The sequence below is a fragment of the Megalops cyprinoides genome, chromosome 11 (genome assembly GCF_013368585.1).
Source record: "Megalops cyprinoides isolate fMegCyp1 chromosome 11, fMegCyp1.pri, whole genome shotgun sequence".
Lineage (NCBI taxonomy): Eukaryota > Metazoa > Chordata > Actinopteri > Elopiformes > Megalopidae > Megalops > Megalops cyprinoides.
Genome location: NC_050593.1, coordinates 18,559,426 through 18,578,891, shown reverse-complemented (window position 1 = coordinate 18,578,891; position 19,466 = coordinate 18,559,426). Strand labels below are relative to the sequence as shown.

The window sequence follows — 19,466 nt, the reverse complement described above, 5'->3', positions numbered from 1 at the left end:
GCTACAGGTTTGCTGACTTTTATCAGTCACATTTGCTCACTGTTTGTGTTGTTGAAGTGAAGCTAAATTCAGGCTCAGCTGTTCTTTGATGGTTCTATTTTAAGTGTGCGCTCTCTTTCTGCTGATAGCCAATAGGAGTAGGTGGTATCTATAGACACCAGCAGGGCAGATTGTGTTTCCAGTATGCCATGCTAGTTACTTTAGTCTGGAAACAGTCTCTACATGGTTCAGCCTGAAATATTCAGCTTACTGAACGCACCTGTTTTCTTCATTATTCCTCCTGCAACTCTCTCTTCTTCTCTGAATGAAATCTGCTTTGCTTCCCTGTAATTCAGGTACAGTGCTTATGTTGGTCTCTGACAGATTTCTGAATGCTAGTTTTGCACCTTAGATATAAAGTGAGCAGATGAAGGCAGAGAACACATCTGTGTGTGTGATTCTGAGAAACCAAAGCGTCAGTGTCAGGCAGTATTTGCATATTTGCATATTTCCCCATGCACTGGGACTCTGACGATAACAGACACAGGGATGACAAAATAATAAACCATTCAAGGCTGAGGGCCAAAAAGCAAAGCGTGATTAAACTTTTTAGTAACTGCTAGAAGGTAAAAGATTGCAGACATGTTACTGAAAGGATTTGATGAACTGAATGAGGGACTGTAGGGACAGCAATGGGGAAGTGCATGTTTCATTTTGTTTGTTTGTTTTTTCTATCCTGCTCTCTGTTGCCCTCTGCTGCTTATATTAAGTATTTATGAATTTCATATTACTCTCTGCTGCCCTCTGTTGGTTGTATTCCATACTCGCATGTGACCAGGCAGCAATGCTGGATGTGCTGATTATCGGGGGAGGTCCTCATGCTCTGACTCTAGCCACCCTGCTATCCCACCCTGACGGTCCTTCCACACAACCCAGCACAGACATCCTGGATGGGATCCAGCTTAGCCAGAACAAGTCAAAGTGTGGTCGATTGAGGAAGAAGAGGACTTCATCTGCCAGTGCGTCACTGCTGTCCGAGAAATCATTTATTGCTTCAGTTTATTTCAGGCAAACAAAGCATCTCTTCCATTTGACGTATATATGTCTTGTAGTTTCACAATAGTCTGCCGTTGAATGTAAATATGTCTTTTTGTAACAGACAGGCTTCCCCTTTCTTATGAACAGGGCAGGAAGCAGAGGAGGAAGCAGCTTCAGATCTCTCCCTCTGTCCTCCACTGAACTTCAGGGTTGTAGACTCTTACGGGGAGTGGACCGTGCTGTGGGAGAGTCAGTTCAAAGCCCTCAACATCCCCCATCTCCGCTCGCACACGCTGGTGCACACAGACCCATTAAACAAGGTAATGTGGCATGTGCAAGGCTAAGGAAAGTGGTTTATAAGGTGAAATGAACTTCTCAAAACAAATAACCCATTTAACTCCAGCATGTTTTTTTGATGGTACAATGTTTACAATCAAGGGGAAGGACCATAAAATAAAAGACAATAAAACAATAGCTAGGTTTCAAACACAGAACTCAATCTCCGTCTCTAAAGTGGGGTGGCTAAGTCGCTTACCTGCAGCAACAATTCCACAAGACAAACCTGAGTCAGATAATGCAAAAACCAACTTGGTGCACTCCTTCAAAGCACGACACCATGCAGAAAACACTTACATCCACTTGCCCATGAATCGTTCACAATTGTGTATGACTCACACTAGTGTTAATCTGTAACTCAGCATCATTATTCCTTAAATGCCTAGTATTGAATTGCTGATGATTGTGTGCTCTTGTGCTTCGACTGACGTGAGTGTTAATCTGTAACTCAACATCAGCATTACTTGGCTCCCCAATACCTAATTGCTCGCTCTGCGCTCTTGCACCGTGGCGCAGAAATCCCTCCAGGACTTTGTGGTGAAGCACGGGCGCACCGCTGAGCTGCACTGCCTCCCCGAGCGCATCTGCATCCTGGACGAGAACGCCTACTTCAACGACAACCGCCTGGGCAAGCGGGACAGGCGGCGGCTGAGCACCAGCAGCCGGCTGCAGGCGAGCATGTACTTCAGCCTGCCCGGCACCCAGCTCAGTGTGGACTTCTTCCAGGAGCAGGTCGGCGTGCCGCCTGCCGGGGGGCCCACACTGTGCCGAGCCCTGCAGTCCTGAGGGCGGCCTGGTGTGTGACTAATCCCAGAGTGGCATTGAGAATAACACCGCAGGCCCCCTGGTCCGGAAATTACACCTCACCTTCACTAACCTCAGGTGACATGTATGGGGTACCTTGTTTGTGGGAGGTGCTCTGGTGTGGTAATGCTGTGTCAAGTAATCTCTTTTTGAATGTGCATTGCTATTCAAGAGGATTGCTGCATTTCTTGTCATTTTTTGTATCTGTATTACCCTGCTTACTAATCAGTACTAATGACTGATGCCATTTCAAATAAACTAGTACAGTTTTAGCGATGTTGTTTTATTTTCCATTTATTTTACTATGATAATTCTAATTGGCCTCAAGTCAGAATCTCATATTCCCTTATACATGAAAGAGACATACTGACACTTCCCATACAAGAATATAGTCTCCAGAGGAATCGGTATTGCACATGCACACACATTAAGTATAAGGGACTCAAGCAAAACAGAAAAGTTCAAATCTTTTAAAAAGTAAATCATTAAACCACCTTACAATCAATTAGCAGCATTTCACTTGATGACATTAACTTTGGAAATTCGTTTGGCTGTGCTGTGAACAGGTCCACAGATACGGCCTGGACAATGTGCTGACGATGGGCACAGTGGACAGGATCGTCCCTGTCACGGTGGCCCATGACAAGAAGAAGGAAGCGCTGTACTTCAGGGTGCTGCTGCAGGGCGGGGAGACCCTCGAAGCCAGGAGGGTTGTCATGGCAACTGGCCCCACTCGGGCCCAGATGGCCAACATCCCCTCCTGGGTGGGGGCCATCACGGAGAGCTACCCCGAGGAACGGCTGCAGCACACTGTGCGGCTAATGCATCAGCAGCCTCTCTCCTCACAACAGGAAGAAGGAACTCTGCAACAGGAAGCTAGGCCACAATCACAAGGTACATCAGGCACACCGGGGTGGTGAAAAAGAAAATATGTGTACCCGCCAACAAAATGTTTATGATATGTTTATTGTTACCAATTGATGCTGTGTAGAAACAGCATCAATTGGTAACAACATAGAGAAGGCCGCAGAAGTTGCTGTTCATGGTCATGGCTGTGTACATGGTTGAGTAATTGTAATTGGTCATTTCATGACCAATGACTTGTGATTGTTGGTAGCTGGACACCTTTTAAAACCAAATACACTGTAAAGGAACAAAAGAATGTGTACAGTTTTGGTCATGGTTGTGTACACGGTTGAGTAATTGTAATTGGTCATTTCATGACCAATGACTTGTGATTGTTGGTAGCTGGACACCTTGTAAAACCAAATACACTGTAAAGGAACAAAAGAATGTGTGCAGTTTTGGAGGAATGAGTGTGTGTGTGTATGTGTGCACGTGTATATGTGTCCTTCCAGTTCCACAGGCCGTTTGCCATTCAGGAGAGGAGTTAATGGTGGTTGGAGGAGGCCTGACTAGTGCTCACATCATCTCCATTGCACTACAGCAAGGGGCCAGTCATGTGACCTGGGTAATGCGCAAGCATTTACAGGTGTGTGCGGTGAATCCTTCAGTTAGATTTGGTGGAGCTAGATTCTGCTCTCATGATCTTGGAATAGTATCTACCTTTTATAAAGAGCAGATGGAAATGGAGGAGCTAACTCAGTTCAGTGACTTGAGGCAGAGTACATACAGCATCAGTTTCCCTAAGCTTTGGCATGCAGTATGCATTCCTTTTTTTACAAAATCTTCAATGAACAACCTTAGGCACTGACTCACAATTCCAAGCAGAACATAATTACCCTTAAGTAATCAAACATTGCACTCACCCACTGCTTTAGAAAACATTTTTTCCACAACAAAATGATTCTAACCCTAACACACATTGGACTGATTAATGCTTTCACTTTCACCAACGGGTCCATTACAGGACCAGGATACGTTACTCTGTCGGGAAAAATGAAATTTATCATTATTTCATGTCATGATGCACAAGTGGGATGTATGGAAGCCACTGAAGCTCCCAAAGCCACAGCTGGGCTGAATCTCAAAAGTCAACAAAGGGACAAAGGGAATGTACTAGCATGACTCTGCTGGGAGATTTGCCATTTCCCCTCCCTTCTGTATTTCATTGCACCGCGCAGCTGAAGCAGTTTGATGTGGGCGACGTGGAGAGCTTGGTGGGCCGCTACTCACACGTGGAGCACGGCATGCAGATGGACGGGCTGGCCTACCTCCGGCGGTTCTACGGTGAGAGGAGCCTGCCGCGGCGCCTGGCCATGATCCGGCAGGCCAGGAAGGGCGGGGCCGTCACGCCGGAAGCCTACGCGCAGCTACTGCCCTTCATCCACAGCGGCCAGCTGGCGGTGAAAACCTACTGCCAGGTGCACTGAAATCGCTCTACCACAACCACAAGGCATACAGCACACATAGCCTAATGCTCACAGGCACACTGTGTACTATATACATACCCTAATGCTCACGGGCACACTGTGTACTATATACATACCCTAATGCTCACGGGCACACTGTGTACTATATACATACCCTAATGCTCACAGGCACACTGCATACTGTATACTTACTCTAATATTCAACTCAAAGGGGTAGGGTAGAACATTGACTTTGGAAAGGTCAATATTATGAAAATATTTTTCTTGACGGAGCATATGAATTTGGGACTTCTGTTAAAATTTAGGCAGACATCTGGTCACTTAAACAAAGAAAGTGGAAACATGCTCCAACCCAAACCTGATTGCCTACTTAAATTGCAAAAATGAACATAAATACATTTATTTGTATATTTATTTTTTATTTATGCATTCATTGATTTTGTATTTTGGTATTTTCAAATCCCTTAAGGTGAGAAACGACAACCAGAAAACATGATCCATCCGAGTCAGGTAAATATGGATACACGTTTGCTTCTCATGACTAAACAAGTCTTTTGTGGAAAGGTCTCTGAAGCCAAGTGGTGCTACAGGACCCAGGCCTGGAAGGTGTCTCTGAGCTCTGAGGAGAGCTGGACTGGAGACAGAATCTGGTTGGCCACAGGCTGCAAGCTAGATGTGAACCAAGACCCCCTGCTTTCTGATGTCATCAAAGAGTTCCCAATTCAGGTAAACTTTTCTCACTTTTAAATGTACCCAGTAAACCCATACCCACCTGTCATGCTTGAGCAATGCCAGGAGATATGATTTTAAAAAATATATTTTTAACACACTTTCATGTGCTTTGCAAAAAGTAAAACATAATTTTTAAATGAAAATATGAGATTTAATTTCTTTTGGTGTTTTTTCATCAAATTTTTCCAACTTTCTGTAAAAGAAAAAAAATCCAATGCCAGAGAAAAATATTTGGCATCTAATTTGTATTTATATTTTGGATTAAATATTATTTTAAAATAGGCAGTGAGGAAAGTTGTTTACAGAGTGAAAAGTTGACTCCAGTCTTTATTGGGCTTGCTGATTACTCTATTGCTCTGGTGGCAGGTGCTGGATGGCTGGCCATGTATATCAGAGAACCTACAGTGGGCTCCTGGGTGCCCCCTTTACCTGATGGGACAGTATGCCGCACTTCAGGTATCTGGGAGAATTAGGGGAGAAGGTCTTCTCATAGACTTCTGTTCCATCCAGGAAACGATGTCGTACATCAAGTTGTTTCCTGCCCAAGAAACAAAGATACGAGCCTATGAGCCACCCTGGTTGATTCACTAATGGTTCTTTTACTGGCACATGAAAATACGTTCATAGAATTTGTAGGATTCTACTTATACTCTACTTATATATATGCATATAGAGATACACACAAACATATTATGTAAGCTTTTGCTCAAGACCTTTGTCTGCGTTCATTACAAAAGTAAGTCTTTTTATAAGGATTTTAAGCGTATAGCAAAGATCAAATGAGATGTCACTTAGAGGGAATTATGCACAGGGTGGTTGAGTGGTCATGGTTGGGGACCTACTTCATCATCAAGCCTGCTTCATTGTCATGGTAACAGATTGGGCCTCATGCAGTGAACCTTGCTGGGGGCCAGGCAGCAAGCATGCGCATCTCCAAGGAAATCCTGAGTCAGCACAGAAAGGCTGGAGAGGGCCAGGCAGCGGCAGGCAGACATGGATCAGAGTGCACACAGACTGAAGAGTACATACAGCAGATGCATGGACTTATGTGGCTGTGATCACATGACAATAACTCCTGGCATTGGGGCTGAAGACTGAAACTGGGTGACCTACAGTACTATAGATTCCATGTTTTCCCCTTTTCCCCACAAACTTAAAATATTCCTCCTGTAGCTAAAGGACACAGCTAATTATTATACTGTGTTTTTGGTTCTTAGTTTTCTGTCATTTTTTTACTTTTTATGCAATCATTTTGATTGTCATTCAACCATATTGTTGCCAGATGAAATGGGAGTAGCCCTCAAATGTCCCTCGTTTGACATACGTCACCCCATTTCAAGAGTGGCGTAAGACTGTGATTAATTCAAAAAGTAATTACCTCCTTCATTTCAATGAAAAATAGAATGTCACAGAATAGATCAAATGTGAGACCAAGGTCCAGTCATTTTTAAATAAAATTTAAAAGTTAGCAAGTTACTGTTTTATTTACCAACAACAGTGCTTTGTGGTACTGCAATCTAGCTCAATAATTGGCTCATTGTTTGATGCTTAAATATCAAGATTGTTTAATTCTCACTTCAAAGCAACAGTTAAGAGTTTAGAATACTTGTCTATTCTTAGCTACATAGCATTGTAGTGTGATTTTTGGGACTGAATGAAAAAGCCATCATATTGCTAACAATTGCAATAAGTTTTATTCTGTTCACAAATTAAAGTTCAATCTCAAAAAACACCAGAACAAAAAAAGAAAACACACAAATAAACATTCAAATATAAGTCCCATTTTAAGGGTTTAAGCCAAACCAAACCAAACAGTTCACAACCTCACAGGCATCACCACAGAAATTAGCAAAACTTCTTTCTCTCCCTCTCTAAGTGCAGCCAGACAGCTTCTGTTATGATGGGCTGATTGATCAATTGGCCTTGGCTGGTTGCCATTTCCTTCCCAGGGAGCAAGTAAATTGTCCATGTGGCCAGCAGTTGGCAGCATTTTAACCACACTCTTTCTCTGCCTGGCCAGCCACCACAATACTGATTGATTTGTAATCTGTAATATAGATTTATAATCTGTAATGATTTATAATCCAACATGACATCTGGATTTATAATTTGTAATGACATCTCAGCAATAGTTGTGCATTCAAAATGATTGTTACACTTTCAAACACAGGCTATGATTCTCAAAGCTAGGGTTTTGATGCTGTTGAATAAAGGGAATTGTATCTGAAACCCCTCTACCAGCATTCTCTTAAACAAGATCATGGAAGATTAATAAATCTTGGACCCTGTACTCCAAAGACAATCCTGTGGTATTTTTGTTTCCACTAGAAAGCAGCAAAAAAGTTAGGGACCACTGCAGTTGAGTGCCAAGGGATGGAGCCACCATACAGTTTTCTGCTATCCTGTCAGGACACAGGCAAGGACTCAGGCACGGACCACGAGAGCTCCAGATTCCAGAATAAAGTGGCTTTATTAAGGACACAGGACAGAATCATAACCACAAAATATGCAGGGTAGAGACCAGGCGGGCAGTCCGAATGCAGTCAGGAATCAAAGCCGGGGACAGGCAGGGTCAAACCAGGTAGCCAGGTAGATCAGGTGAACAAGGCAGGGCAGCAGGCCGGAGCAAGGTCGAACCACAGGCAGGGTCAATTCAGGGAACAGCGATCAGGCAGAAACCACAGCAGGCTCAAGACCGGTAAAAACACACAGGAACAAACTGGCAATAAGACAGAGACAAGCAGGGTAGATATAGGGCTGGGCTGATGAGATGAAGGGAAGCAGGTGTGTAAGCAGGCAGGAGGGGATGATCGGGTGGGCGGAGACAGGGCGGAGAGCGGGGCAGGGCTAGAACACAAGGAAAACAAAAGCACATAGACAGGGAAAAACAAAAACACAACAGCTAGGGGGCGGGAGCACTGACATGTCCACAAAGGAATGGCAACAGGATAATGTAAATGCAGTAGAAATCAGGGGTATTTCTAGCTATTGAAAAGATCAGGGGCTAAATCAAGTTTGCCTGGGGCAAACTGACATTGGCAGGTTGGGGAGGTTATATCTACCTGTATAATAAATAAATATTATCACACCTTCAGACGCTGCAAGTCAAGTTCCACTCTGTTACGCAGTCTGTCTGTTGTTTTGCTATAAACACCTACTTTTTCAGGGCAAAAATTATTCAGGGCTAGGCTTAAAATATTCGGGGCTATAACCCCGAATGGTCGGATCTAACAACGCCACTGGTAGAAATGTTGTGAGAATGTTAATGGGCACGCCTGTAGGGGTTTAGGTGCTATCATCATTCTAGGGCAGTGATCACTGGCACAATCAGAGGTTTCATTTTAGTATGGATTTTCACATGGGAATGACAAATTAAAGTTAATTGTACCATAAAAGGTGCTCATAATGCTCATAAAAGGCCCATTTATCTGCTTCATATTTGCTGAATTTTAAAAGTGCTTTGGCTAGTTCTGTCAGAAAATCCACGTAAAGACTCCTGCTAGACATACTAAGCCTTTACAATTGTGCCTTGTAGGTGCCATTGACACGTTCAGTATGTGAATGTTATAAAATTAAATGTTGCTAAAAAGCCTAGAAAGCCCATTCATGTTTAATCAGATCGGTATTAAACATTTGGATTATTCTGTACTGTCACAATTTTAGACAAAAGTCAACTTCTGTTCTGTGAACCAATAAATCATATTTGGGATCAATCATTGTGATGATCATTGTGAAATGTTATAAAAATCCATACCCAACAACACAAGAAATGATAGTTGCAGTGCTTCAGAACAGAATGCATTTCAGGCATTGAGTTCAACAAGCAGCTATCTGGTTCAGTTCAACAAGACTTTTCCAAAGTGGCCTAGGGGAGAGGACATCTATGGTTTGAGGCTTTGTTACAGCTAGAAGGTAAACATGAGTCTTAAAGTGTGTTTGCATACACAGGCACCCTATTAATATGAAATCACGTGTATACCAAAAATGTAATCTCCACATTAAGACAATGATTGCCTTTGTGGGAAGGAAATCAAAAAATTTGAACATGTTTTATCCAACAGGCTGCTGTGAAATTGCCATAATAAAATCTATGGCTTTAATGCCAAATCTGCATTAACAGATGGCTGCTTTGAAACAAACCTACTTCTAATGTTTCTAATTTCTAATGGCTACACTATTTCCCCCCTGCCTAATGCTTAAGGATTTTTACATATAGATACACAGAAGAGAAAAAGAATTGGACAAGTTCACCTCAGTGTAGTCTGTCAGAATAACCACATCTTACATCACTTAGCAAGTTATACATGGACTCATATTCAGAGTGCAGATCAATGCATTGAAAGTTAGAAAAGTAAAAATACAAATGTAAATTAATTGAATTCATCAATTGAATTGATTCATGGAAGACTATTGACTAGGCTCTGGACAATACAAATTCTAAAAATCCTCATTGTTTCATGTCAATATTGTCAGGTGACACAACATTCTCCACGCCAAATGGACTACAATCTGCGCCTGGAAATATAATGAAGGTGGATTTACATAACGGTGGACAGACATGCATGGAACAACATCCCAGAACGGATAAGGAAAACCGGGGTAGCTTTTGCACGCTGTATTCGTGTCACCTTTAAATTGCTATACACCTTGCGACGTTACTTGAGTCTCGACGTGCGTGGGGCGCTTACAATCGTTTGCCCTCTCTTAGTGCCAAGAATAATTTCGAGAGGTAACACTGCTAATTGGAAAATTGCATCACCTGAACCGCCGTCATCTCGGGGATTTCCTGGTTACTTTTTTCGCGTAATTTTCTTGAGTCATTTTCTAAGTTACTAGGGTGAGACTGTTGACTGCGCGAATTTATAAACACTGTTAACCTCGCTGCTAGTCTGAATTAATTCACTGCCTCTCCATCTGACCCGGACACCGGACACTGTCTGCCGAGAAAAGGCACGATGAAGACACATTCTGGTATCATCCTGCATCTGCTGGTGATGTCCTTTGGGAGAATGTCGCTGTCGCAGGAGGACCACAGCGCCCAGGGAGTGAGTGATCTTTACACGTGTCCGGTCTCATCGCCGTAACTAACACTGGTGGATGATGAGACCAGTGATGCTATTTCCTCGTTTGGTTAAGTAGTTTGCTTTAACAAAAAAAAAAAAAAAACTTACCTTAAATGACAGAGGAAGACACAGAATGCATTTGTATGTGTTGTGTCAATCTGTTCCATCTCAATTATTATGTCTCCACGGGGCAAGCTTCTGTATCTATCTGTATCCGCATCTGTTTGGGCATGATTAAATGTGCCATCAGTGGCCAGAGCTCTCCTGGAGATGATAACTGGAATTGGGCTTCCAAAGTTCATTCTTACACCCATGGCTATGGTGATCTTGTGGTCCACAGGTGAAAGCAACTATTTTAAACTATGGTGTAATGTGTTTTAGGAGAGCTTATATTGGGATGCTGTCAAACCCAATGCACAAAGTCATGCTTTTGCTCCGTTTTGGAGAGGCACTACATTTTGAAATTGAAAGGAGATGTCATTGATGCTGGTTTCCCCACCCCTCTATACTTCTCATCTGCAGTGAATCATTGCACATGTTTGGACATGTTTATGGTGCAGCTGTGTTACAGTATGCACAACTATGAATATTGTGCACCAAACCGCAGCATAGATGTTTTGCAAAGTTACCATCATGCTTCCTGGCCCATGACCCTTGACCCGTGCCATTAAGGTGTTGAGTCCTCCTGGAGACCAACTGCCCGAGGCTGTGGCCAGCTCACCCTGGGCTAATGTCAGCAATTTGGTGCATGCATAAACACTTATGAACATGATTTTAGTTTATAAAGGTCTGTTGTCAGATGAATGTCTTCCATCGACAGCTGCAAGTTATCAGGGGCTGCTTAAATATAACAAAGCACTGCTGTTCCAAGCAGTTTGGCATCAGACCCCATGGTGTTTTACAGTATCATCAAACCTTCTTTGTCCAAGACTGGACTAAATCATCTTGCATTTGAGAAATGTAGTTGGAGGGTGGAGGGTGGAGACAGGGAATGCTGTGATACTCTTGACATATTGTATTCAGACTAAATGCCTTCATTGACTGTAGAAGACACCCTGGATGATATCAGAAAATAAAATGGCCTGTATATTCCTATACATATCTTCTCTCAAATGCATTCCCAGTTGGATGAGCTGGCAGTGAAACATTGCTATGTCATCAGTGTGGTTTATTTTAAATATGCCCCATATATTGCTTATAAAAAGGATGTATTTCTCCTCTGGATTTTTTTCAGTTTCATTTTCAAAAGTAATTCTGTCCTGTGAAAAAATATGAGGACCTCTTTCATAATTAATTTATTTCCCAATCGAGTGACAATTTCCAAGCATTTACATAAAGCACTGAACATTTCTAGAAATAAGTGAAATGGGAAAAAGCCTAGTTTTATCTGTTAGAGTTTATCATGGTAGGGATTATATCACTTGGCATTATATATTGAGTTTGAAATATAACGCTGGATATTTATGTGCCAAGATGACTTGGCAAAAAGGAAATTTATGGTTTATGGGAAAGTAGCACCCTCTTGTGGAGTGAAGGGAAACAGCTAGAGGCTATAGAAAAAAGCTGTGTGTGCAATCAGATCATTATTGCCATTTAGCAGACATTATTGGGATTAAGCAGACATCATTTACAGGTTTTATAAAGTTATCCATTTATACAACTGAATATTTACTGAGGCAATTGTGAGTTAAGTATCTTGCCCAAGGGCACAGCAGCAGTGCCCCCGTGGGGAATCGAACCGACAACGTGGCAACCTTTCAGTTACGAGTCCTGCTCCTTAACCACTTTGCTACACTACCAGCAAAATCGGGCTGACTGATGAGGTATTAAGAGTCTTACTTTTCTTTTTTTGCATTTTAATTCTTTTATTAAAGCTTCTTTGAAAACCAGTGAAAGGTGCTTAAGTTTGAAAACCCATGTTTCCTCTCACTCCAGACAGGGAACCAGGAGAAGTGGGAGGGGGACCTGCAGTCAGCTTCCAGCCTAGAGGAGCTCCTTAGGCTTATAAACTTCCCGGATTGGAAGCTGTGGAGGTGTCGGCTCAAACTGAAGCACCTGGAGCAGCCCTTGAACCCTGAGCAGAACGGCCCCTCTTCTTCCAGCTCCCAACGGACCACCCGTGGCACTGCCACTCCCATTACTGATGAAATTCTCCAAGGTGGGTATGGGTCGTCCATGAAGCACTCTTCCTGTCACATACTGTTTTGTCATCTGTTTCTGATCCCATAATGGAATGGCTTTGTACCATTTTAGTTTTTACTGTTTTTGCTGCTGTTATTTCACTCTTTCCCTCACATCCTGGTTATGTTTTTCCTCTTCTTTATCATTGTCATCTTGTGGTGTCACCTCATTCCTAACTATACCTTTCACTTTACATCTTATGACTGATGTCATATTTGGTCACCCTCTGATCCTGGCATGTTTCTGTGCTTGTTCTATATCATTATGTCCCTTTCCCTGCCCTTGGCAATACCTAGTGACACACCTTCCTCTGTAATTGAATCCTAATTGTATTAGATTTTTTTCAGTGCAGCAATTGGCAAAATACAGTGTAATGATCCCAATGTGAGTATTGAAATGCTGAAAAAGGTTTAATTTGGTGAGGGGTAGTGAAGTTGGCATTGCTGTTCTGCTACTGCAGATGGGACTTCACTGAATTGCCACAGTGAAAAGACAGCTGTTGTCTAAAAGTGGCATTAAAAGCATCTGCTAAGAAATTCAGAATAAAACTTATATCTTGATAGTGACAAAACAGTTTTTACCGATCGCAACATCGGCATGCAGTTCACTTATATGCCACACATTACCTGCAGGCAGTGTCCTTTCAAGATTAATGAAAGATAAAAGTTTCAGATATAAGTTTCCACTTAACATCCAAACATTGGTACATTGAATTTTATATTGACATGCATTGTTTGACATGCATTGTTGCTCACCTCTTACATTGTTACACTGCATCTTTTGTTCATCCTCTCTATTTGTGTGTGTGTAAATTCATGGTATGCACTGTGTGGTTGGCAGCCATTGACAATGAGTGGCAGAAGACCCGCTGCATGCCGAGGGAGACGTGTGTGGACGTTGCCAATGAGCTGGGCAGCAGTCCGGACATGTTCTTCAAGCCGCCCTGTGTCTCTGTCTTTAGGTGTGGTGGATGCTGCAACAGGGAGGGCGTCACATGCAGAAACACAAGTACTACCTATGTTGATAAGACAGTGAGCATTCTTTCTTAATCTGCTTCCTTCAGTGGTTATGTTGATTCAAGCAGTCAAACATTTGCAGTTTGTAAATGTTGGCGCACTGTTACTAGTTAAATAATTTCATAAAAAATGTGGACACATACATGGATACATAAACACGCATATGCATGCAAAAGACGTGCTTTCAAATAGAAAAAATATTTACTTAAAATCATCATTCAAACAATAAATATAGTTTAGACCATTCTAGTGGCCCTTTGTCACTGTGTTTTTCTAAAGCTTATCACCACAAGTATTTGGTTATGTCCTATGTGCTTTTTTGTATTCATTTTTTTTATGTTCTAATTGATTTTAGTAGAATCTTATGTCAGACTTTCTCAGAGAAAGTTTGAAGCTAAGATCTAGAATCTAATCTCAAATGTTGAGCTTAACTGTAATTTTTGCATTCAAGCAGTAGTTTTTTCAGAACATCATAAAGATGCATCTTATGTATATCCCCAGTGGGACTGAAGCCAAGATTTCAGTCTACTGTATGGTAATCTGTACTTACAAATTTTAAGCAAATGCTCCATTTTCATTTAAACATTTTATATTAATTTCAGGGACTGCAGAACTAAAATATTGTAACATAACAAGTAAAGGTAACATCTCAACTCATAAATAGAAGTTGACAAATATGAAGCCTGGTTAAATTAGGGGTACTAGCACTAGTTTACTAGTAATACATTCTTTTTTAAAAATATTGGATTGTTTTGAAATCCTTTTTGTAACATTTTCTGTCTCTCCACAGCTCTTCACAGTGGTATCCATTAACAAGCAGACACATCCAGTTCTGATAAAGGTGGCCAATCACACAGAGTGTGAATGTATGGAGCCAGCTGTAATTCGTCGGCATGTCCACCCAAGCCGATTTAATGGGTAGGTCAAATAGGTAAGGTTAGAGAAAGTCCAAATAGATACCATTGGTTCTGGACAACACCGTCCCTCCAAAATGGCATTTCCTACACTCCCACACCCAGAGAAATAGAACAGCATTTCAGAATGAGAACAAGGGATTGACATGGCAGTTGTATTAATTTAATTGGTACACAGGACTCCTAGCTGTGTCCATTAGTGCCATAACAAACATATCACTGACGAGAAATAGGAGGATGATTTAGTTTGTCTCATGATTATGTCTCAGGAAGGATGAGGGATTCCTCTTGAATCAATAAAAAACAAACATTATCACAGATGGGCAATTTAGAGTAAATACTATTACATACAGTAAAATCTGGCTTTGACCTCCTGTGGCAAGGTGACAGGATTAACCAAGTAACCTCCCACCAGGTCGTGATTGGACAAGGAAAACCAGGTCCAAACATTGTATTGGGCAGAAACGTCTTCTTTTCCTCACTGATGTATCAGGAAGTCAACTTCACTTCAAATGACTCCAAAAACATCGACCAAACAGTGCACTGCTCAATGGCAGCTTAATTATGAAACCAGTTAGGCAGGGAGTTGCCAGTGCAACCAATACCCCAGACTGTCAATTAAATTATGACCATGGTGATTTAAATCCCTTGTTCTCATGCTGAAATACTGCCCTATTTGTCTGGACATGTGAGTAGAGGAGATTAACTGTAAAGTGTGGTGTACAATGCTATTGACATAGCATTAGCTACAGTATGCTACAGTAGCAAGCTAACAACACAGACAAAGCAACACACAGAGAAATAAAGTATCAGTGTGTCACCATGACTGCATCTAGAATCTGGAATCTGAGAATGCAAAATATTCCCACTATAACCCAAATGTTAATTGTTTGAGATAAACTGCAATTCATGATCTTGTGGATATTTGCAGGTTGCTTTTGTGCAAATGGGAACCTTCCCAGTCAGGTTTTCAGTCTAGGTTTGTTGTATTGCAGGTGTTCATCTCTGCTGCAGACTTTGGATCCAAAGAACACCCGCAGTCTGTGTCCCAGGGGACTGATCTGGGACTGCACAGAAGATCAGTGCATCCCGTACCCTTCTAGGAAAAGGGGTGTGTCTCACATTCCATTTAACAATTATCTAGTCAGTTCCTCTCAATGCAGCCTGATACACTAAACTAAAATAAAGTCACAAGAAGCACTGTAGTATTTTAAGTGAATGTAAGACTCAGGATAATGCATATAATCATCCGTCCTGTTTTCATTACAGTCAAATGTGACACGAGGCCGTTTTTTCTCCATTTCTTTTTCTTTCAGAATTTTCATCACATTTGAAGATGCCCAACTGTGAGATTGATCTTGATCAGTGTGACTGCATCTATAAAAATGTAACAAAACCTCTCAGTGTCATTTAAAATATATGTGTCCCACAAAAGGCCAACATTTCAACAAAGGCTCTTGCATGTAGATGCTTTCCTGAAATCAGTTAGCTACTTTAAGGAACACCATTATTCACTAATTTTCATGTTGCCACAAAATGTATGTACTATTTACTAGTCCATAGTTAATTCAAATTTCTGGGAATTAGGACAAGTAAAATACAAGTAAAGTACAAGTAACATACTATTTTAATACTTCTGTATCACTTTAATTTTGTTTAATTGAAAAAGTGTTTGTTTCATATTCTGATTTCATCCGCTGAAAATGACAATACCATAAATTACACAGACATTCTGCAAGGCTTAGCAGAGAACTCGGATGCAGAGAAATACCCTTAATTTATTTTTATACAGTATACTGTAAATATATATAACAGTTCATATGATTGTTAACCATTCTTTAAAATTAAAATGACCATGTACCATGTATTTCATATTTTAACATTGTTGATTTTGCTGTAGAGTCAGTGATTATCACTCTCTTGTGAGCATGGAACAAGCATGTACTGTATCTTTTAAAATGTTTTTTTTTCATTATTATTATTTATCATTTCTTATTCTGTGTAATTATTGTAATTTAGATGAGAAAACTTGTTTAATTTTTGTCAGCTGTTTTATTTATTGTTCCATGTTCTGTATTTACTGTGAAAATGCCACAGCATGTACAAACTGTCAAGAATAAGAAGTGAGACTAATGAAAGTTACTTGTACCTGATGGTGGTCTGTCACCATCAGGTCCGGCGCATGAACAATGAAATGTGGTCCATTATGTAAAGTGATTACGATACAAATGAAGGACATAATTACTTTCATTTCATCCATATCGAAACTTAAGCAAAGCCATTCACTACGGTAAGGAGGAGTCTATGAAATTGCTTAGCAGTGCCTGGGTTGAGGAAGTTAATCTGAATGTCATTTATAGAAAGTTAACATAAGAAAGAACTCGCAGTCAAAGTTAGGTTATTGGGAGCGTTGTCTGGATATTGAAAAATAATGAAGCAGTCCATTTCGTATCATTTTGATAACATTCCATTTACTAGCAGTTACTGTTCTTTGTTACCTGTTTGAAGTAATATCGTTTCATAAAACCATTAGATGTATTTTCAAGGCACTCCAAAGACACGTGTGACGTTGAGGAGTGGTGAGTATAAAGATTAATTCTGTTATAATTTGCGTATTATGTGGTTGTGATGTACGATTGAACAGTCGGAATTGTTCTTGTACAGAAGAAAGTGTCTAGAAGGAGCGCTGCGCAGTTCTAGAGTGGGCGCTGCATTTACAGTTTGAACAATATAGAAATGAAAGAAGAGGCAGTTACATCTGTGTAATTGCTGTATCAGGAGCAATGAGAACTACACATTCTACTGTTCTGTGGACAGAGGCATGTCAAAATATCCTTAAATGTTCTCAAGACTTGAATTAAGCTGAGCAGAAAATATATTGAAAATATAAAATATAAAAAATATAAAATATAATATAAAAAAATTATAAAATAGAAAATATATACAATTTGGTCTTTAGACAAACTGGAGGGAAAAAAAAGCCATACACACTGGAGACAAACTAAGATATCATATCATGCATACAAATTGCAGTCATCCAGTTCCATATGTTGGTTAACTATTAACCTCTACACTGACATATTGCGATTATATAATTGAGACGTAAATCTGCATGCCAATGGAAAACCAGCTGTAATAACAAGCAGGGGGAATCAGTAAAGAGTAAACTGAATAAACATTTGGATCCTTGTGGGGAAGTTAAATTATTAGGAAAGGTTCTAGCTGGATGGCAGGCCATTGCCACTTGGCTGGCTCCTAGTGGGTAAGACAGAGGAAACCTCATGTTCATTCGAGAAGCTGACACAGGCGTTAAATTAACGGATTGATTATTTATGTTGACTTGTACGTTGAACGGTAAGGTTTAATGGTGAAACAATGTGCTTTTATAAATCCTTAAGAAAAAAAACGAGCCTCATCCATGAAAATGTTCGTAGAAAAGAATGTGTTTTGCTCTCGGGAAAAGTTCTAAGGAAAAATTCAGGTCGGATTCATGAAACACGCGTAAACACCCGATTTCACTCATGTGATGAATTCAACTGTTCTGACGTTAGATGCTCGTGCACGTCACCTGCAATTAGTGTAAGTAAATGCCCGTCAATCCCATAGAAAGGCATTCTGACTTCCAAGTTTCAGGTAACCGAAATGCTGCGGAAGGGGATGAGTGGAAACTTTGTCTTTCTCTGATTCACCCAAGGACACCCACATCTACACCAAATTTTAGATAAAAAGTTTGTCGTCTTGTCTAACAATGAAATTTGTATCCCACACAAAAGTATGTGGGAGTCCACTTTGCCGATGTAAAGTGGGGATAAAAGGTGCACGACAACATTTAGGCTAAGTCATACCTTCACTCAAAGACTCTCACTTTACTCTCTGTGAGTGATTATGATACAAATGAAGGAGACAAATACTCTCATTTCATCCTCATCACAATGCACAACCAAGAAACGAAACTTAAGCGAAGCCATTCAGTATGGTAAGGAGGAGTCTACGGAATTGCTCACCAATGGGCTTCCTCTGGGTTGAGGAAGTTAATCTGAATATCAGTGTCAACGCAAGAAGGAACTTGCAGTGAAAGTTAGGTCACTGGGAGTGTTGTCCGGGTTTTGTACAACAATGAAGGACTTTATTTCGTATCATTTTGTATTATGACCAGTCAGACTGGAAGAACGTTTGTCATTTACTTCTACAGAACCTCCAAATTAAGAGCAGCACTTTTATAATATATATAATATTGGGCATATTATGGATAATATTCATCCGAAGTTCATTCTTAATAGGTGTATTTCAAAAAAACACAATATGGCTGATACTACGGCTAATGGATTTTGAAAAAGAAGCATGTATATTTTTAAGGATTTTTTATTATACGCAAAACGCAAAAGCTTCCCATCCATATGAAATAGAAGTCTTAAGCCAGGAGTATTTTAAAGACACTCAATGTTGTTCTTACTACACCAAAGGGATTTTGACAAAAATATACATTAATATTTTTTAATGAATTTCCGTTATCTACAAAATTCAACAGCCCCGAAAACCGTTACATTTTGTAGGCTATACAACAATTTTTAAAAAAAAAATGTCCTTATGAATGCACTTTGTTTGAGATCTCTAATTCATATTGATGGGAACCCATTGAATTTTGTGTATAATAAAAAAATATAGAAATATAAAAATCGGTAGATTTTTGATGATGGTCGCTTAAAATCGAACGCGAATGTGTAGTGAATGTCCAATATCAAACCAACTTTACTTCCCTGTCGGATATAGGGAAGCTGTTCAATGTGCACTTGTACGTCATAGCCCATTGATACACCTCATACGTGACTTCAACTCTCAATACGTTGTCACCTGTTTTGTAGACAAAGCGCATTTCTTTCCTCTTGCAGAAACAAAGAGAAGAGCGGCATTCGTGACTATTACTTAAAAAACGTATAGTTCCAGCCGTGTAATCTGACTGGTCAACTTGGAGTTCAAGTCGTGTGGAATTGAAAATTACCTAATCACTTTACAAATTGATCCACAATCAGTAATCAGCTAGAAACCGTCATTCCTATTTACCAAATAGGT

General features: G+C 40.5%; 2 protein-coding genes across 2 annotated transcripts; both read left to right on the top strand.

Annotated features, from left to right (window-relative positions):
- Positions 1 to 200: 200 nt before the first annotated feature.
- zgc:113276 (uncharacterized protein LOC553748 homolog) lies at positions 201 to 6,713 on the top strand. Its single transcript, XM_036541261.1, has 10 exons — positions 201 to 335; positions 822 to 998; positions 1,165 to 1,337; positions 1,870 to 2,085; positions 2,724 to 3,032; positions 3,524 to 3,649; positions 4,242 to 4,481; positions 5,055 to 5,216; positions 5,589 to 5,678; positions 6,101 to 6,713. The coding sequence occupies exons 1-10, from the start codon at positions 305 to 307 to the stop codon at positions 6,278 to 6,280; spliced, it is 1,704 nt and encodes a 567-aa protein (XP_036397154.1). The 5' UTR covers positions 201 to 304; the 3' UTR covers positions 6,281 to 6,713.
- A 3,464-nt stretch (positions 6,714 to 10,177) lies between these two features.
- On the top strand, positions 10,178 to 17,096 carry LOC118785898 (vascular endothelial growth factor D-like). The gene is made up of 6 exons (XM_036540845.1): positions 10,178 to 10,267; positions 12,221 to 12,443; positions 13,307 to 13,497; positions 14,273 to 14,400; positions 15,392 to 15,507; positions 17,041 to 17,096. Exons 1-6 carry the CDS (start codon positions 10,178 to 10,180, stop codon positions 17,094 to 17,096), a joined length of 804 nt encoding a protein of 267 aa, XP_036396738.1.
- The last annotated feature ends 2,370 nt before the right edge of the window (positions 17,097 to 19,466 follow it).